This window comes from Ranitomeya imitator, chromosome 8 (genome assembly GCF_032444005.1).
Source record: "Ranitomeya imitator isolate aRanImi1 chromosome 8, aRanImi1.pri, whole genome shotgun sequence".
NCBI classification, from domain to species: Eukaryota; Metazoa; Chordata; class Amphibia; order Anura; family Dendrobatidae; genus Ranitomeya; species Ranitomeya imitator.
In genome coordinates, this window is record NC_091289.1 from 12,684,873 (window position 1) to 12,702,399 (window position 17,527).

The window sequence follows — 17,527 nt, forward strand, 5'->3', positions numbered from 1 at the left end:
CAATAGGTTTACATGGTACTGTACACCGCATGGAAAACAGCTGCGAATCCGCCGCAGAGCTGCAGCTCCGCAACGTGTGCACATAGCCTGAGAGTTCAGCACAAGCCTGCAGCACCCTCAGCCAGTGTGAACAGGCTATAGAGCAGCGTGTAGGTTACCGGACGGCATTTAACGCTAAGCATCACGTAGTGTGAATGGACCTCTAGTCTATGGGCTTTTTCCTAGCAGGTGGGTTTAGGATGAAGAGAAGCTGCAGATATTCTCCTCCATTCACCAATGACGCAGCTTCTTCATGTAGAGCCGGCCGTGGCTGCGCCCCCCAGTGGAGAGTAATGTATATATTTATACCCCTATATAAGCTGCGGTGTCACTTACCGTATGCAAAAACTCCACCGGCCGCCGCTGCTCCCTCCCGCTCCTCCGCCACCATCTTAACATTTTTTTTTTTTACTTCTCTGAAATTGAAATTTCAGAATCTATGTGTCTGCTGTAATTGTTGCTAGATTAGGTGTCACCCTGATAAGATGTAACTAATACGGCCTTTTCCGGCTTCCCGCACATAATGAATCGGGAGCTTCTTACCATCCTCGGCCGTTTGGTTGTAAAAACGTCACTGCGGAGATGGATTTGATAATTGCACAGGTGTCGGGGAATAAACTCTGAGAAGTGCTGTGCCGTCTATTAGTCTCCGCATCGAGCAACAAAGCAAGGAGGGAAGGGGTTAAGTTTTTTTTTTTTTTTTCATTTTATGTTTCAATATAAAACATTCATAAATCACAAATTAAATATGTGCATTCTCCAGCCCCCGGCACAGGGGGGCAGCGCCGCCCCCGAGGTTCATCCTCATCGCTGGGAGCTTTTCAGTTCAGTAAGTCACAGATTGAGGGAGAAAATAAAAATGAAGATGACATGGGTTGTGTCTCCAGCGCGCGCTCACTTCATGTACTTCTCCTGCTGCTCGGCCAGGATCTTAGCGGAGGACTTCGCGTCGTAGAACAGCTCGTTGATTTCCTCCACGTGCTCTTTTTCGATGCTGTCTTTGCCGTTGATTTTGGCGAGGAGGTTTGCGGGGGTCAGCAGCTGCACGGAGTACCTGTCCGGGCACAGACATGGAGGGGGATCTGAGCAGGGGATAGTCATGAAGGCCGGTCCTCTAAACTGACAACTGGGCGTTACCATTTTACTGAGTGTCCTTCAATCATGGCTGACGGTGTCAGACACCCCCCAAATGGCAACACAGATGTCACGGAATGGTGATCTTAGGCTTTAAATAAATTCTTATTGGCTTTCTTACAAAACCCAGCGCCACGCCTGTCTACAGGTTGTGTGCGGTACTGCAGCTCGGCTTAACTCACTTCAATTGAGCCGAGCCGCAATACCAGACAGAACCTGTAGATAGGGGTGGCGCTAGAAGCAAGCAGCTCCGTAATCCTAATCCACGATCTCTTAAACTTGGCCTGATTTGGAGAAAACATGTTGGATTTACAAAAGATAACGGAGAAAGAAAAAAACAGCATTTCGGAGAGAACCAAGATGTTGCCTTTCTGTTCCTGAAAGTAAGGAATGACTTGGCGGCCTGAATGCCATCAGATGTGGAGGGTGACGCACCTGGGCTGTAGAGATACCCGACAGCGGACATCGATCTACCTAAGCGGTGAGGTCCGGCGTGGACGTTACTCAGCTGCTCCGTCCTTTCATGCCCTCTCGGAGGTGAGAAGAACGAGCGTCGGAGCCTTCGCATCATTTACCTTAATGTCGTCTTGGTGCCGATCTCTCCCAGGTGATTTAAGGCTTCCTCGCTGATGTTAATCCCTTCAGTCTGAGCGCGGATCTTTATAATCTGAATCAAGTAACAAGAGGTCAAATTAGACACCATGTCGGGGGCTTTTCACACATGTCAATATTTCACAATCATTTACAATGGAGAAAAGACCTTCTGAAGGGTCCACGCTGATATTGATGGACCCCCACTCATTTCCGTCACCACTTAGGTATTTTTTATGGAAAGAAGCTAAACAGAGACCCCAAGTGTGAACAGGGACTTGGAGCGGCTTTTTGGCTGGATTGTCTCAAAGCAGTATGTACTGTGTCATGTACGGCTGATGTGACAAACTGACCCCAATGGAGGATGTAGCAGAGAAGGGCAAAATGGCATTTTTTTTTTATTTTTTTTTTTGCTGCGGACCACCAGTAAAATTGCTGCAAAAATGCACATTTCACTGCTTGGATGACAACCCGCACTGGCTGCGAATAGAACAATCTGGGCACGAGATCCCTCAATCTCAAACGCAGCAGGACAGAGACTCTGCCGCATCCATGATTTAGTTTTGATTTATGCCATGCAGAAACTTTCAGCCAGTGTGTGATGTTTTTACCTACCTCCGCTGCCGCGCTTCATGATGTCACTAGTGTGACATATTAATTAAAAACTTTACGTTTAAGGTGAATGACACATTTTAGTAAAAAAAAACAAAAAAAAAAAAAAAAAAAAAAAGATGTGGGGTGTTGTAGACAGTGCAGAGGCCCTGCACATAAGCGTGGCGCTGGCACCCTGCGCCCAGGAGCCGCTCCTCCCGGCTGAGTGATAAGGGGGAGACTCGGGATAATGGTATTGTGTCTCGTACTGCTGAGATAGCAAATCTCATATAATACAGGTATTTTTCACTTTGGCAGCTCTGTACACAAGATAGCAGGAGGCGCCTGCCGAAATTACAATTGGGAAGGCACAACAAGTAGACGGAGCGCGAGCGCGCTGGAAACCTGGACGAGACCTGACATTTATTCGCCATTTCTGCATTCATTTACTGAAAAGGCTCCAAGTGAAGTTCTTGTGCGGAGCCGCTTTACACTGGAGAATTGCATAAATCCTCCAGGGAAACAAGTGATCCAGGAACCTGCGAGGATGGAGAGGACTTCACTGTCCTCGACGATATCCTACAGGTGCTTCCGGAGAGATAATACAGATGAACAAAGGTGTATGGACTTGATGCAAATTTCTGCAGCTGCCCTATTATAGAAACCCTAAAGGGGATATAACCCATCCTACAAGCAATGTGTGCCCGTCCGTCTCACCTGCTTCATTTCCTGAGGAGTGTAGAGCATGGTGCGGATAATCATCACTCTGTCCAGCAGATCCAGGGGGATGCCATGAGGGGAGACCACGTCTTCCGTGCCCCTGCAATCATAGTGTTAGACATACTAAAGTCTCTACGCTGCAAAGAGGATGATTTCAAGCGCCAGGAGCCCTTCAGTACCTAATGACGCAGTTGCCTCGGTTAGTAGCGAAGATGACGATGGGGGCGAGGGACGATTCCAGCGCCCGGTGGAGATACGTAAAACACTCGATGTCCAGCATGTGAACTTCATCAATGAACAGGACTCCGGGCACCAACTCAGCGATGCCCTGGTCAATGTATTTATTCACCACTTTGTTGATTTCACCTCTCAGTTTATCTGGGAAAACAAAAGTATAAAGAAAAAAAAAAAAAGAAAGGTATACGCTTCTGCTGCCAAACAGATCGATCCAAGAACAAGCACCTCGACAAGTTCATCCCAAATTCTCAGGAGACGTACCTGTGATTTCAGTTTTCTTCGGCTTCATCAGTTGACCCATCATGGACAGAATGTCCTGTCCTCCCTTTAAAGGAATAATAGAGAATATGAGCAGAAAGATCCAGTGACCCGATTACTGATTGATCGGCAGTAGATACAGATCCATACTTTGTATTTAATGACAATTTACTAAGAAAGTGCAATGGAATGGATGCGTTTCCTGTAAAAAACGCCAGAATTACGTTTTTTTGGTCACCGCGACATCGCATTAAAATGCAATAACAGGCGATCAAAAGACCGTATCTACACCAAGATGGTGTCATTAAAAATGTCAGCTCAGCGCGGAAAAAATAAGCCGTCAACCAACCCCAGATCATGAAAAATGGAGACGCTACGGGTATCGGAAAATGGTGCAATTTTTTTTAAACAAAGTTTGGATTTTTTTTTCAACACTTCGATAAAAAAAAAAGAACCTAGACATGTTTGGTGTCTTTGAACTCGTAATGACCTGGAGAATCATAATGGCAGGTCAGTTTTAGCATTTAGTGAACCTAGCAAAAAAGCCAAACAAAAACCAAGTGTGGGATTGCACTTTTTTTTTTTTTTTGCAGTTTCACCGCACTTGGAAATTTTTCCCCATTTTCTAGTACACGACATGGTTAAATCAATGGTGTCGTTTAAAAGTACAACTCGTCCCGCAAAAGCCCTCGGCCATATTGACGGAGAAATAAAAAAAAGTTATAGCTCTGGGAAGAAGGGGAGCAAAAAACAAAAAGGCAAAAACAAAAATACCTCCAGGAGTTAATTGACTATTAGTAAATGCATTGAAGAATACTACAGTTGTAAGTCCGAAGTGGCTGATAACAGTGAACAACAGCTCACACAGCAAGAAAAGATTAAAAAAGAAAAAAAAATCCTTAAACTAAGGGTGTATTTTTTCTGCCTGCACCTCTGGGTCTTTGAGATATTAACAATTATGCAATTTATTCTTCCATGAACCTAAATTTTACTGCAGCCCCGTCCAATCACATTTACAAAATAATCCCCCAAGAAATGTCCAAAGAAAAAATATTTCAATGACTCAACATCTGCAGCGTCCATCTCTCGCATCCTTAACCAACCTGAGGTCTTGCATTGGCGACATCCAGATCGTGCAACGTGACGTCCTGAATCACTTCTTTCTTCTTGTGGACGTCACCTTTTGGCAAAGGCACGTACTCCTCCGCTTCAAGGTCAAACTCCGTGGCGTAGGTGTCGCACCTGCCCTGTCTCTGTACGGTGGGGACAGAATCAGAGGTAGTGAAAGGGAAGCAGGTGTGCGGCGAGGGCGGCTGCCAAATCCCTGCCTGACAGGCCGCTGACAGCAAAGGGGGCTCGCTGCCCAATTCTACTTCTGCTGAAAGCATTAAAAGGAATGTATTGAGATTCATAAATGAGACGTTCCAACCTGCAGGACTCACCTTTACTGCGCCGCTGTTTGCTTCGATATAGATGACGTCCCCGACTTCCACTCGCTCCTTCTGTAAACTCTCGTAGATGCTGGGATCCAGCTGAAGAGGAGACGAGGCGCAGAAATGTAATATAGACATATAAGAAGGGTATCACTCCCAACATGACCATTGCCGGCTGAGACAGAAATACCAGTCTATATGCAGCGGCCATAGGACCGGAGGGAAGAGTGCGGGCGCGCGACAGGGAAGGCCCCGGCGCGCGACAGGGAAGGCCCCGGCGCGCGACAGGGAAGGCCCCGGCGCGCGACAGGGAAGGCCCCGGCGCGCGACAGGGAAGGCCCCGGCGCGCGACAGGGAAGGCCCCGGCGCGCATTATAAAAAGAAAATCAGAATGGAAAAAAAAGGAGACAGTTAAGAGAGGGATATAAGAGCGCGCCATTTACGAATCTTCCACAGTCATGACACAGTGAGTTTGTCCCTTATAGACAGGTGTTTCCATTGCAGCCAGAAATGCACCTTTAACTCCCGGTCAGGAAAAAGATAACGCACCTTTAACTGTTTGGTGCCTTTGGCGGTTTTTAGGCCTATAATAACGTGGCTGATCGTTTTGCCGTAGCCTCCCATTGGATTCTCGGTCTCACACGGAGTTAACTCCGTCACTTCTCCTTCATACACTTCCTTCGTTTCCCGGATTCTAAGACCTGCGTAAAAATAAATAAATAAATTGAAATATTAAATGATTGGCTTTTAAATTACCGAAAAGGAAAAAGAGAAAAAAAATAGAGTGAAGCTGCAATGTAAAGTATTGGGGAAATGATGCAATAGCCTGTGCCGGTGGTCAGCTTCTGACAACCTTAGACTCCATCAGACAATGGCCACTACACCGCCACATATCAGATCCTGTGTCGGATGACCCAAAGCTTACACTCCAGGCATTCATGGAGTTAAATATCCCCATTTTTACGCCTTAATCTGAGCGCTGGTTTATTGGACGAGTTTAGACAAAACCGATAACGAGTCTTCCACAGAACACCATTGAGTTACGACGGCTGTAAAACGTCTGAGGCTGAATAATATCGTGGCCGCCCTCCAGCAGACAGCACGTGAACGCCGGCTAAATCACCGGCAAGAACGGTTTTCTGTTGCCCTTGTAGAAAAGAAAATATCACTCCTATTTCAGGGAAAGTAATAATCCATGCATGAAGCAGAGAAATTCAGATTCGTTCAACATTAGGAAAGACAAACGCCCCACCGCGCCGGCCAAACATCGGAGGGACCGCGGCGTTATTCACCGTTATTATACATCCTGCACGGGGACGGTGCAACGAGGAAACCGCCAGAGAGATCAGATTAGGAAAAATCCCCAATAATCAGCAATAATGGCCGGTCATAAAGGAAAACAGATGGAGAAACCGCGAGGAAAAGGAGACTAGAGAAAAGCGACAGATGCAAGGAAAACAGCAATCTGACACTCGGCCGCTCCAGCTCGCAATCAATCGCTCTCCATACAGATCATGACTAAGCTCTCACTAAAGATCAATGATGGCGTGTGAATGAAAGAGTGAGTGAAAAGTGAAAGGGCGCAAGCCAAAGAGGGCACAAGCCGGGGAAGGGGGCAAGCCAAAGAGGGGGGGTTGTGCCAAAGAGGGAGCAAGCCAGAGAGGAGGGCCGAGCCAAAGAGTGTGCGCCAGAGGGATCCAAAGAGCGCACTAGCCAGAGGGAAGCGTGGCAAGCCAAAGAGTGTGCGAGCCGGATGGATCCAAAGAGCGCACTAGCCAGATGGAAAGAGGGGGGGGGGGGGGTGTGTTTGTTATTTGGCAAAGAGCGCACTAGCCAGATGGAATGGGGGGGGGGGGGGGGAGAAGCCAAGGAGCGCGCAGGCCAGAGGGATCCAAAGAGCGCACTAACCAGATGAAAGGGGGGGGGGGGGGGTCTGAAGCCAAAGAGCGCACTAGCCAGAGGGAAGGGGGGCAAGCCAAAGAGCGCGTGGGCCAGAGGGATCCAAAGAGCGCACTAGCCAGATGGAAGGGGGGGGGGAAGAAGCCAAAGAGCGCGCAGGCCAGAGGGATCCAAAGAGCGCACTAGCCAGAGGGAAGGGGGGCAAGCCAAAGAGCGCGTGGGCCAAAGAGCGCACTAGCCAGAGGGAAGGGGGGAGAAGCCAAAGAGCGCGCAGGCCAGAGGAATCCAAAGAGCGCACTAGCCAGTGGGAAGGGCGGGGAAGTCAAAGAGCGCGAGGGCCAGAGAGATCCAAAGAGCGCGAGGGCCAGAGAGATCCAAAGAGTGCGAGGGCCAGGGGGGTGGGGAATTAGCCAATAAGGGCACGTGCCAGAGGGGAAGGGGGGGCAAGCCAGAGGGAGCCAAAGAGTGCACGAGCCAGATGAAAGGGGAGGGGGGTTGCAAGCCAAAGAGAACGCGGACCAGAGGCGGCAAGCCACAGAGTGTGCGAGCCAGAGAGGGTGGATGAGTATTATAGAAAGAATGAAAAAGATAGTTATGAGAGATGGATATAAGACAGACGGCCTCATGATCACGGCGGCACTGGTCACACTTGTGTCTGTACCTCTCTCTACAGGCTGTATACACCGGATACAGTCTCTAAGAGCCATTCATTTAACGTACAGGACACAATGAGTGTGCGGCGGTGTAACGGAGAGCGCGGCGGTGTAACGGAGCGCACTGTAGTGTTTTGCTACGTCCTGGTGTCATTGTTTGTATCATGTAATCCGCCGTAATCCCGATATTAGTAGTGGAAACCTCTGTACAATTCCGGGGCCACGACAACGCTCTTCTCACCACGTCTACACTGGGCCTTTGCTGGATTTGCGAGGAGTCGAGCAGTAGAAACATCTGCAATTAAATACGTTCCAGGTTGTGAAGGAGCTGCCGAATTACACATTAATTTACCCAGGGAGAAAGAATCCTATTAGGATCTCGCCCCTAATCCCAATCCATGTATGAAATTGAAAATGGCACAATGCGGCCCCCTCCTCGCTCTTTCACTAAATCCAATATTTGTTTAGAAGCTTCCCGTGTGCTGACATTTAAAGAATGTTCCCCGGTAACAAAAGCCGCGGCTGTTAGCCATGATTTACCTCTCAGACGGTTATCTGGGGGAATGACAACGGGGATGACACAGGTTTCATCTGTTGGTTCAAATTTCCAAATCCCTGACAGGCAACTTCATCACATCAAGGAAATATTGCAGACTCTTCTCTTTTCATTTCGGCTCCTCAGCCGGCTCCCGCGTTCCCTCCCTCATTGCCCCTGACTTGACAGGAATTTAAAGACTAGATAATGTTGACTGGCCCTTTTCTTTGCAAAAAAAAAAAAAAAAAATTTATATATATATATATATATATATATATATATATATATATATATATATATATATATATATATATATATATATATATATATATATCAATAAAAGGTCAAGCTTTATTTGGCTCTGGGATTAAAGGCAGGAGATTTGTTTCCTCCGCTGCTCGGTGCCCGATCACCCGCGATCTCATCAGTAGAGGCGGTCAGGGATCTGCTCCAAGTGAAAGCTCCTTTTTCGCACCTCATTACCCTTCTTTGTACAGGAGATAAAGAACAGAGGATCCATCTCAGAATGTGTCCAACCCCCCATAGGCGATCAGATGATTATTCTGGGTCCCAAGACAAAAACTTTGGATAGCTTTAAAAAGTTGCTAACCAAGTTCCTGCCCTGCGGACGATGTAGCGTCACACCCCTGCCATGGAACGTATCCCAGTCAATCTGAAATTGTTTTTTCAGGACTTGTTGTACTTTATGTTAGTGGCAATTTTAGGTCGAAATTTTTTTTTTTTTTGTTTTTTTTTAATATCGCAATCTTGGACAACATTTTTTTTTAAAGGTTTCAATTTTTCAAACCTACATTTTTTCATCCCCTTAAACCAGAGATATGCCACACAAAACAGTTAATAACTAACATTTCCCACATGTCTACTTTACATTTGCATCATTTTTTTTAAACAATCTACAAGTTAGAAAGGTTAAAAGTTAATCAGCATTTTCTCATTTTTCCAGCAAAATTTACAAAACCAACTTTCTTTTTTTTTTTAGACCAACTCCAGTTTGAAGTGACTTTATGGGGCCTATATGTCAGAAAGTAGCCAACGGTGACACCATTCTCAAAACTGCACCCCTCAAAATCACATTCAAAAACTTTATTACCGTATATACTCAAGTATAAGCCGACCCCCCCAATTTTACAATAAAAAAAAATGAGAAAAATTAATGACTCGAGTATAAGCCTAGGGTGGGAAATGCAGCAGCTACCGGTAAATATCAAAAGTAAAAATAGATACCAATAAAAGTAAAATTGAGACATCAGTAGGTTAAGTGTTTTTGAATATCCATATTGAATCAGGAGCCCCATATAATGCTCCATAAAGTTTATGATGGGCCCCATAAGATGCTCCATATTAAAATATGCCCCATATAATCCTGCATAAAGGTTAATAATGGCCCCATAAGATGCTCCATAGAGATATTTGCCCCATATAGTGCTGCACAAACGTTGATTATGGCCCCATACAGACACTTGCCCCATATAGTGCTGCACAAACGTTGATTATGGGCCCCATACAGACACTTGCCCCATATAGTGCTGCACAAACGTTGATTATGGGCCCCATACAGACACTTGCCCCATTTGCTGTTGCTGCGATTAAAAAAAAAATCAAAAAAAAAAAAAAAAAAAAAAATCACATACTCACCTCTCCGTCGCTCAGGCCCCCGACACGTTCAATACTCACCTGCTCCTCGTTCCGGCGCCGCTCCATCTTCAGCGTCTTCTGCAGTGACGTTCAGGCAGAGGGCACGCACTAACCACGTCACCGGGCCCTCTGACCTGAGCGTCACTGCTGAAGACGCTGAAGATGGAGCGGCGCCGGAACGAGGAGAGGTGAATATCGCGCAGCGCTCCCCTCCCCGTTATACTCACCTACTCCTGACGCTATGCAGTCCCTGGTTCTCCGGCGCTGCTGCTTCTTCCTGTACTTAGCGGTCACAGTTACCGCTCATTACAGTAATGAACATGCGGCTCCACTCCTATGGGAGGTGGAGACGCATATTCATTACTGTAATGAGCGGTACCATGTGACCCCGGGGCGCCGGGGAAGCAGGGACCTGCAGGGATCACGCCAGGAGTAGGTGAGTATGATTAGACAGCCCCTGCTCCCCCTCCCCAGCCGAACCCCTGGGTATGACTCGAGTATAAGCCGAGAGGGGGACTGAAAATCTCAGCTTATACTCGAGTATATACGGTAATTCTAACAAGAATTAAAACAATGTTGAAGGAAAAAAAAATATATAAAAATTTTAGTTTTTCCCTGACAAAAATATTACTTTACCCTCAAGTTTTGCATTTTCACAAGGGCAACAGAAGAAAAACGAGCCATATAATTTGCAGCGCAATTTCTCCTGACTACGCCGATACTCCATTTGTGGGGGAAAACTACTGTTTGGGTGAATGGTAGAGCTTGGAACAGATAGAGCGCCAATTTACTGGAATCGATAGTGAACGCCATGTCACATTTGGCGAGTCCCTGATGTGCCTAAACAGTGGAAACCCACCACAAGTGACTAATTTGAAAACTACATACCTCAAGGAACTCATCTAGATGTGTAGTGAACACAGTGAACTCACAGGTGCTTCCGAGAATTTTCTAAAATGAAGCCGTGAAAAATGAAAATTTTTTTTCCTACGAAAGGGTTTCCTTGGCCCCATATTTTTTCATGTTCACAAGGGTAACAGGAGAAAATGGACCACAGATACCCAATACGCGGGGGAAAACTACTGTTTGTGTGCACGGCAGGGCTCGGAAGGGACACCATTTTGGTTGGAATAGGTTTCAGACACCATGTCACATTATTAGAGCCCCTGAAAGGGGGGAGAGAAAACAGCAGACCCCCATATTGAAGTAATGAGTATTTTTTTAACACTCAAGAGATTCAGAGTTGCATAACTTGGGGCTGAATAAATGAAATACTACCATTTTTTTCCGTTCAAATGTTACTTTGGCCCAAAGTCTTTAATTTTCAAAAGGGATAATAGGAGAAATCGAGTAACAAACTGGACCGTTATTTTCTCCTGAGTGCGGAAATACTCCACATATAATCGGGAAACGCTTTTCAGGCACAGTTCAGAAGGGAAGGAGCGCCATATTATAGTGCAGATTTTACGGTTATGGTTTGAGGGTGCCATGACTCACTGAAAGAGCCCCTTAGGTGCCACAACAGTAGAACTCCCCCCATATGTGACCCCATTTTACAAACTACACCTCTTGATGAATCCATCTATGGTTGCAGTGATCATATTGACATATGTGTCACAGACTTCTAAACCATTGAGCAGTGAAGAAAAATAATTATTTTTGCCACATTTTGTTTTAGCCCCAGATTTTAGACTGATAAAAATGGCACCAAAATTTGTCCCACAATTATGTGGCTGTACAGTAATAGGGAGGGATGAAGCACGTCAGGGGGCTGCCGGAGGGGTGAGAAAAGGAGACAACTCCTTCTCGCAAACTTCTAAAATGCCACGATCGCTATTGATTGCAGCATCTAGAAGATAAAGGGTTAACACCCGGACCGGAGTTATCGCTCTGCACCAAAATCCCAATGCTTGCAGGACTATGGGGGTCCCAAGCACTGCAAGACCATCGACCATAGAGAAATGCACAAAGTCCAGCAAGTGCAAACGTCTATTTACCAAGGGGTTAATATCACTTGCCGACGGCAGGGGGCGGGGGTGTTCAGGTGCAGATACCGGCCCCCCCGCAGGGACAGTGGGCACGTCTGATGCTTCTGGGTAGGAATAAGCATTGGACACTTACCAATCGCTCGTCGGAAATTCTCCATCAACACTTCGGTTTTCTTGATCTCAGTGGAATAGACCTCACTCCCGACCATGGGGCAGAAGGGAACTTTGCTGCCCAACTCCTGAGCGATGGCGAGAGCTAAAGCCGTCTGTGAAGACAGTAAAGTGGCCGTCACTTGACATAAAGTGGGCAGGGGATAGCTTACTACAGAGGGTCTGACCCCCAGCCATCCCGAGAACAGGGGGTCTGCAACACCTCGTCTGAATGGAGAAGTGGTGCACATGCTCGATGGTCAATGAATGAGGCAGAGTCTGAGCATGTGCAATGCAAGGCTTGCAGACCCCCCAGTTCGTGATGTGGCTGGGGGTCCTAGTGATTAGAACTACAGCAAACAAGCAATCTACCCTTAACTCATACCAATTGGCCGTGCTATGGGAGTGTGGCCGTAGGAGCCAGTTCTGTACCCTCTAAGCCTGATAAAAGGTCATTTTTGGGCATCCAATTTTATAGAGTATGTATCGTTATATTCCTAAATACTGAATTATTTCACTACGGGTGATAAGAGGAAGGTTCTGGCAGGCGGGGGGACGCGGCGGGGCTCTGCCAGCTGCCGCACGGGTCGGGAACATTCGGATTTTCACGCTTCACATTCTCCACGGCTAAATAGGAAGCAGGTGAAATCCACGTTACCTTGCCAGTCCCAGGAGGTCCGGCCAGCAGCACGGCTCTGCCAGCCATTTTCTTGCTTTTAATCAACTCGACTATAACGCCACATGCCTGCAATTTACAGAGAAAAAAAAAACAAAAACACATGAAATTATATATATTATTATACACACACAGTGACAGACTGGAATACGTTGACTAAAAATGGGAACATTCGGAGCAGTCTGGCAAATCAATGGCACAGAATCTTCCCGCCTACTAAACCCGATGATGCGGCAGCCCCCGACTATTCCCAATACAAACCAGGTCCATTATTACTATAGGATTTTGGAGAATAGGAGCGGAGATGCAGCACCCGAGAATGGCCAATACACCCTGGGGGAGGTTTTCAGCTCTGCTGCGGCCCCTCCATGTTAGTAGGAGCCTTTTTAAAGTTCACAATAGCGATATCCTTGTGCACATTCATCTACCGGCGGTCTTAAACAAAATGGGACTGGAAGCGGAGCATGTGCAGACAGATCTTGGCTCGTCATTGAGCGGTGGTCTGAATCTGCGGATGCGCCAGCACCGATGCCAAGGGCTGAAGAATGCAGAGAGACGAATGCGTCGCCCACAGCAAGACTGGTGCTAGTGCAAACTTTAAGGCTATGTTCACACTTTGCAGATTCCACTGCGGATTTTTCCGCAGATTTCCAAAATTCGCAGTGAAAACCCGTCGCGGTTTTTACTGCGGATTTATCGCGGTTTTTACTGCGGTTTCTTCTGCGGATTTTCATCTGCAGTTTTCTATTGGAGCAGGTGAAAATCCGCAGAAAAGAAGTGACATGCTGCGGAATGTAATCCGCAGCGTTTCCGCGCGGTTTGTTCCGCAGCATGTGCACAGTGTTTTTTGTTTCCCATTGGTGTACATTGTTCTGTAAACTCATGGGAAACTGCTGCAGATCCGCAGCGGTCAAATCTGCTGCGAATCCGCAGCAAAATCCGCAAAGTGTGAATATAGCCTAAAAAAGCGGATCAACCGAAGAAAACTCAAGAAAAACATCAGAGAGCGAGTTGGAAAAAGGAAAATTCTGCAGCAATTGCACAACAAGAATCCATAAAGGGAGAAGAATTCAGAAATATTCTCATTAAATCCTATTTCCAGACTCCAATATTGTAATCGACCTAAAATGTAAATCTTTACTGGAAGTGATAACCTTGGAGCGATGGTGCGCCGTGCCCCCCGCCTGACCGGCCGCAGATTTACGGTATAATTGTGTGCGCCTGGAACGAGCCTGTGCCGCTTTCATCCTGCGTCTATAAATAAAAGCAGCAATCACGGGTTCGCGGCACGTTTTCTGCCGCCATCAGATAACCTCCCCGCTCAGCCGCCACGGACCAGACTCCTCAGAGGACTTTCCAAGTTGCGCGCTGCTTCACTGCCAGTGGTCGCACACATCTGAAAAACGGCACACGAAATGAAAACCAGGCCGCCAGCGAGAAGAGGAAAAATCCACCCGATCCGTGCGGAGCAAAACGTCACAAACAAGTCGAGTCGGTCAATGATTGCAGAGTTTACAATGCACGATCCAGGAGGACGGCAGTGACAGGTGGGAGCCGCTGGGCCGTGTGATCTCCGCTGCAGGTGCGCGGGGAGCTACAGCCAAGGTTTTACTTGGCGGAAGATTTAGGACCTTTTACCCATCTATTAGTCGTAATGCAAAAGAGCAGAGGATTCAAAACAGCCAGAAGCCAGACCGGGGGGTCTACAGAGGAGATGTATGAAAACCTTGGCAGACAGCAGGGCATAGAAAATTAAAGGGTTACTCCGGAGACGCTGCAATGGCGGCACAGAGAAGCTTCCCGGACATCCAGATGACACGCAGTGGGGTCCTGGGGTAGAATCCGGCAGCGGCTTGGAGCCCATATGCTCCCGTGTGCGGTGCGATTCCTCCCTTCCCCCACACACTCCCAAGAAACAAATTAGTAGGTTAATTGGCCCCAGTGTACATGTCTCTGAGATAAGGAAATCAGAGGGACTGACCACTGGCAGTTTGAATGCAGACCACACTAAACTTTGCTCACTGAGCGAGCTCTACTAGATCTATACTGGATCACCGCTCCGTGCACACCGGCCGCCATTGTTCTCAGCATCGCGAGTCCTGATTACACCGGACGATGCTCCGCCGAGAATGAGGATATTTTATGCTGCAGAAAAGATCAGTTCACCCAATGAGGTTTTGCTCGTTCACTGTGTGATCAGCCGCCTGTTTACACGGGAAGATAATCGTGAAATGAGCGTTTTTAACAGCACTCACTCCATTATCTTCAGTGTAAATGCCGCTTTAGGGCCTATTCTCACCAATGATTTCCATGGACTGTCAGTGTGGATTGAACAGCACTTAGACTGAAAACTGACCCATTAAAGGCAATGGGCGGAATGAGGTTTTTCCATTGCTTGTGTAATGTGTGGGATGACTCTGCACAGCGCTACAGAATATGTTGGCACTATATAAACTAGAAATGAATAAATATATGGTAGTTGGGATGTGTTATACCATCAGTAGAGCGGAGCGAATAAAATGGGAGGCTCCGGGTCAGTATTGGGTGGCCGCTACCTACCTTCTGTCATCAGCACATTCTCCTGATTAGCCGAGCGAGTCGCGTCACAACTGTAACATCATAGCTAGCTGGCGGCTCGCAGGAACACTGATGTGGCCGCTGGGCCGGGACCAATCGATTCACTCATGTCCATCACGGGGGGCACAGATCCGACTCCCGGGACCCCTATCCTAAATGTCAGCGCAGGGAACCCACATACATGAATTATTGGCAGTGGCCATTGGGTGCCCGCTGATGCTTAGTGTGAGCACCAAGTATCTGCAGCCAACTACAGATGGGGAAGCTACCCCAGCTCCAGAGATCGGACTGCAAACGCTGGGATCCTGAGAATGAAGGGTTAACAATGCTGGTGGGATTCAGCACTGCAGCCCCTTTATGGTCACACACTGTGCAGGGGAGCCGCAGCAGAGATCTATGGAAGTGAATAAGGTGAGCGGCATTCCCCAGCACCAATGAGCATTGTGGCTCCTTCATCATCAGGATGGGTGAGCGTCCCAGGGGTACCACAACCCCCAGCAGACAGAGGTGACGGTACATACTAGTAACCGGTCACAACCTTATGATAGGAGTATCCCCTTTACCTTGCCTTACTGATCACTGGTAGAACCACCTTCGCTCCTTACACTCACTATACAAAACCCACTCATGAGCAGGATTTCTCCATCTGGTCAGTGAGCGGAAATCGGACTGCACTCAGATGTCATCCGAGCGCAGTCCGACGGTTTCCCCGACACTGATTGACACGTAACACCAAGTGCAGTCCGAATAGCGGCTCAAACACGGACATGCAGCGTTTGTTCTCCTTGGACTCAGAAAACAAAATCAGACACGTGAAAGACCGAGACCAACACTGGCCCAGGTGCGATCCAATGTATTGTCATATAATGGTGGTGAGTGAGAACTAATCATTAGGAATTCCACAGAACTACTAGTCCCAGAGTGCCCTTGCCGGCAGATTGGACATGCTCAGAATTCCCTACCTTACAAGTTTTATGCTTAAAGGGGTTTTCCACTTTCGGGAAAAAAAAAAACAGACTGTGCTTTTCTCCACCTTCCCAGGTCCCGGGCTGAGTCTCCGCTGCTGCTGTTATTGCATGCAGCACTGATGTCACTTCGACAGCGCTGCAGCCAATCCGTGACCTCGGCGGCTCGTGCCGTCAACTCTGGGCGAGAAACGGAGTTAAGTGATTGGCTGCAGACAATAGTACACAATAAGAGCAGCGGCGGAAACTCAGAGGTGGACCTGGGGAGAGTGAGTAACACGCAGCGAGGTCGGGGGGACGGGTGAGGACCCCTTTCATCATAGTGGAGCGACAGCTCATACACGGTCGGCTGCAGGCCTTTTCTACCGTCCAGACCTCCGCTTGCGGTCAGTGAAGACTGATTTCCCTTTTAAACATCCAGAAGCTGAAAACAGCAGCGGTTCCGTTACAACTGCATCCAGTGCGGTCATTTTCCCTGCACTGACACATTGTAGCAAACAGTCAGCAGCCAGACTGCTACAGCTGGAGGAGATTCAGGTCTCCAGTCACTGACAGCAAGCAGAGTGGTGAACAACAAGTGCAGACGATGCGGCATCCCAGATCTCCGGGCATGCTGGCACCTGTAGTCCCACCAGAGCCATACATGCCCCGCACTGCGCCTCACCTCCCGGGCGTTCTCCTGCCCCACCAGCCCGGCCGCCGCCTGCTTGGCCATCCCGCTCTCATCCAAGCCGAGGCCCTTGACATGGCTGTGGGTGGCGATGCGCTGAGTCTTCGTGGTGCTCTTCACCTCCTCGATCTTCATGGTGCCGGTAACGGAGGAGCGGACGGCGGAGCTGGGGTCGGTGCGTGCGGCTCCTCAGCGTGCGCGGGAACGTGTGCCCGTACAGCGGGTTACCATGCGGTTACCAAGGCCGCAGCAAGAAACGCCCACCGAACCGACATGCTGCGTCCTGATTGGTTGCTATGGCTTGGATTCCGCACACTGATTGGAAAATTGAAATGCCAATCTGCAATTACAGTCCGCAACTTCCGCTTCCGTTGCTATAGGCTTCAACGGACCTTAGCAACGAGGCCTGCAGGATACAACGGCCTGAGCCAAAGCACCGAGTGTCAGTACAATGTAAAATCAATGAGAATAAAAAAAATTGTGCACACTTTGCGGAAAATCCGCTGCGGTTTAAAAGAAGTAGCATGTCACTTCTTTTTTGTGAATCTGCAGCGTTTTTGTACCCATTCCATTAGAGAAAACCGCAGGGGTAAAAACCGCAGCAAATCCGCAAGAAAACCGCAGCAAAAACGCACAAAAAACACTGCGGAACCGCACAAAAAAAGTGACAAATCCGCAGGTGCGTTTTCTGCCAGGAGAGGCAGAATCCGCACCAGACATTCCTAATAAGGCTCTGTGCACACGATGCGGATTTT

General features: G+C 47.9%; 1 protein-coding gene across 1 annotated transcript; it reads right to left on the reverse strand.

The window, feature by feature from the left end:
• Window positions 1–754: 754 nt before the first annotated feature.
• Window positions 755–17,042, reverse strand: RUVBL1 (RuvB like AAA ATPase 1). The gene is made up of 11 exons (XM_069736307.1): window positions 16,767–17,042; window positions 12,543–12,629; window positions 11,868–12,000; window positions 5,553–5,704; window positions 5,013–5,102; window positions 4,674–4,823; window positions 3,574–3,637; window positions 3,255–3,453; window positions 3,073–3,175; window positions 1,749–1,840; window positions 755–1,093 (listed from the first exon to the last, which is right to left on the reverse strand). The coding sequence occupies exons 1-11, from the start codon at window positions 16,905–16,907 to the stop codon at window positions 934–936; spliced, it is 1,371 nt and encodes a 456-aa protein (XP_069592408.1). The 5' UTR covers window positions 16,908–17,042; the 3' UTR covers window positions 755–933.
• Window positions 17,043–17,527: the final 485 nt, after the last annotated feature.

Excerpts from the sequence above, each read along its gene's own strand:
- RUVBL1 (XM_069736307.1), bottom strand. The coding sequence starts at position 16,907 with ATGAAGATCGAGGAGGTGAAGAGCACCACGAAGACTCAGCGCATCGCC. Across the intron at positions 3,638-4,673 it reads TCGCCAATGCAAGACCTCAG|GGAGGACAGGACATTCTGTC; the intron begins GTTGGTTAAGGA and ends ATTCCTTTAAAG. Across the intron at positions 3,454-3,573 it reads GAAGAAAACTGAAATCACAG|ATAAACTGAGAGGTGAAATC; the intron begins GTACGTCTCCTG and ends TTGTTTTCCCAG.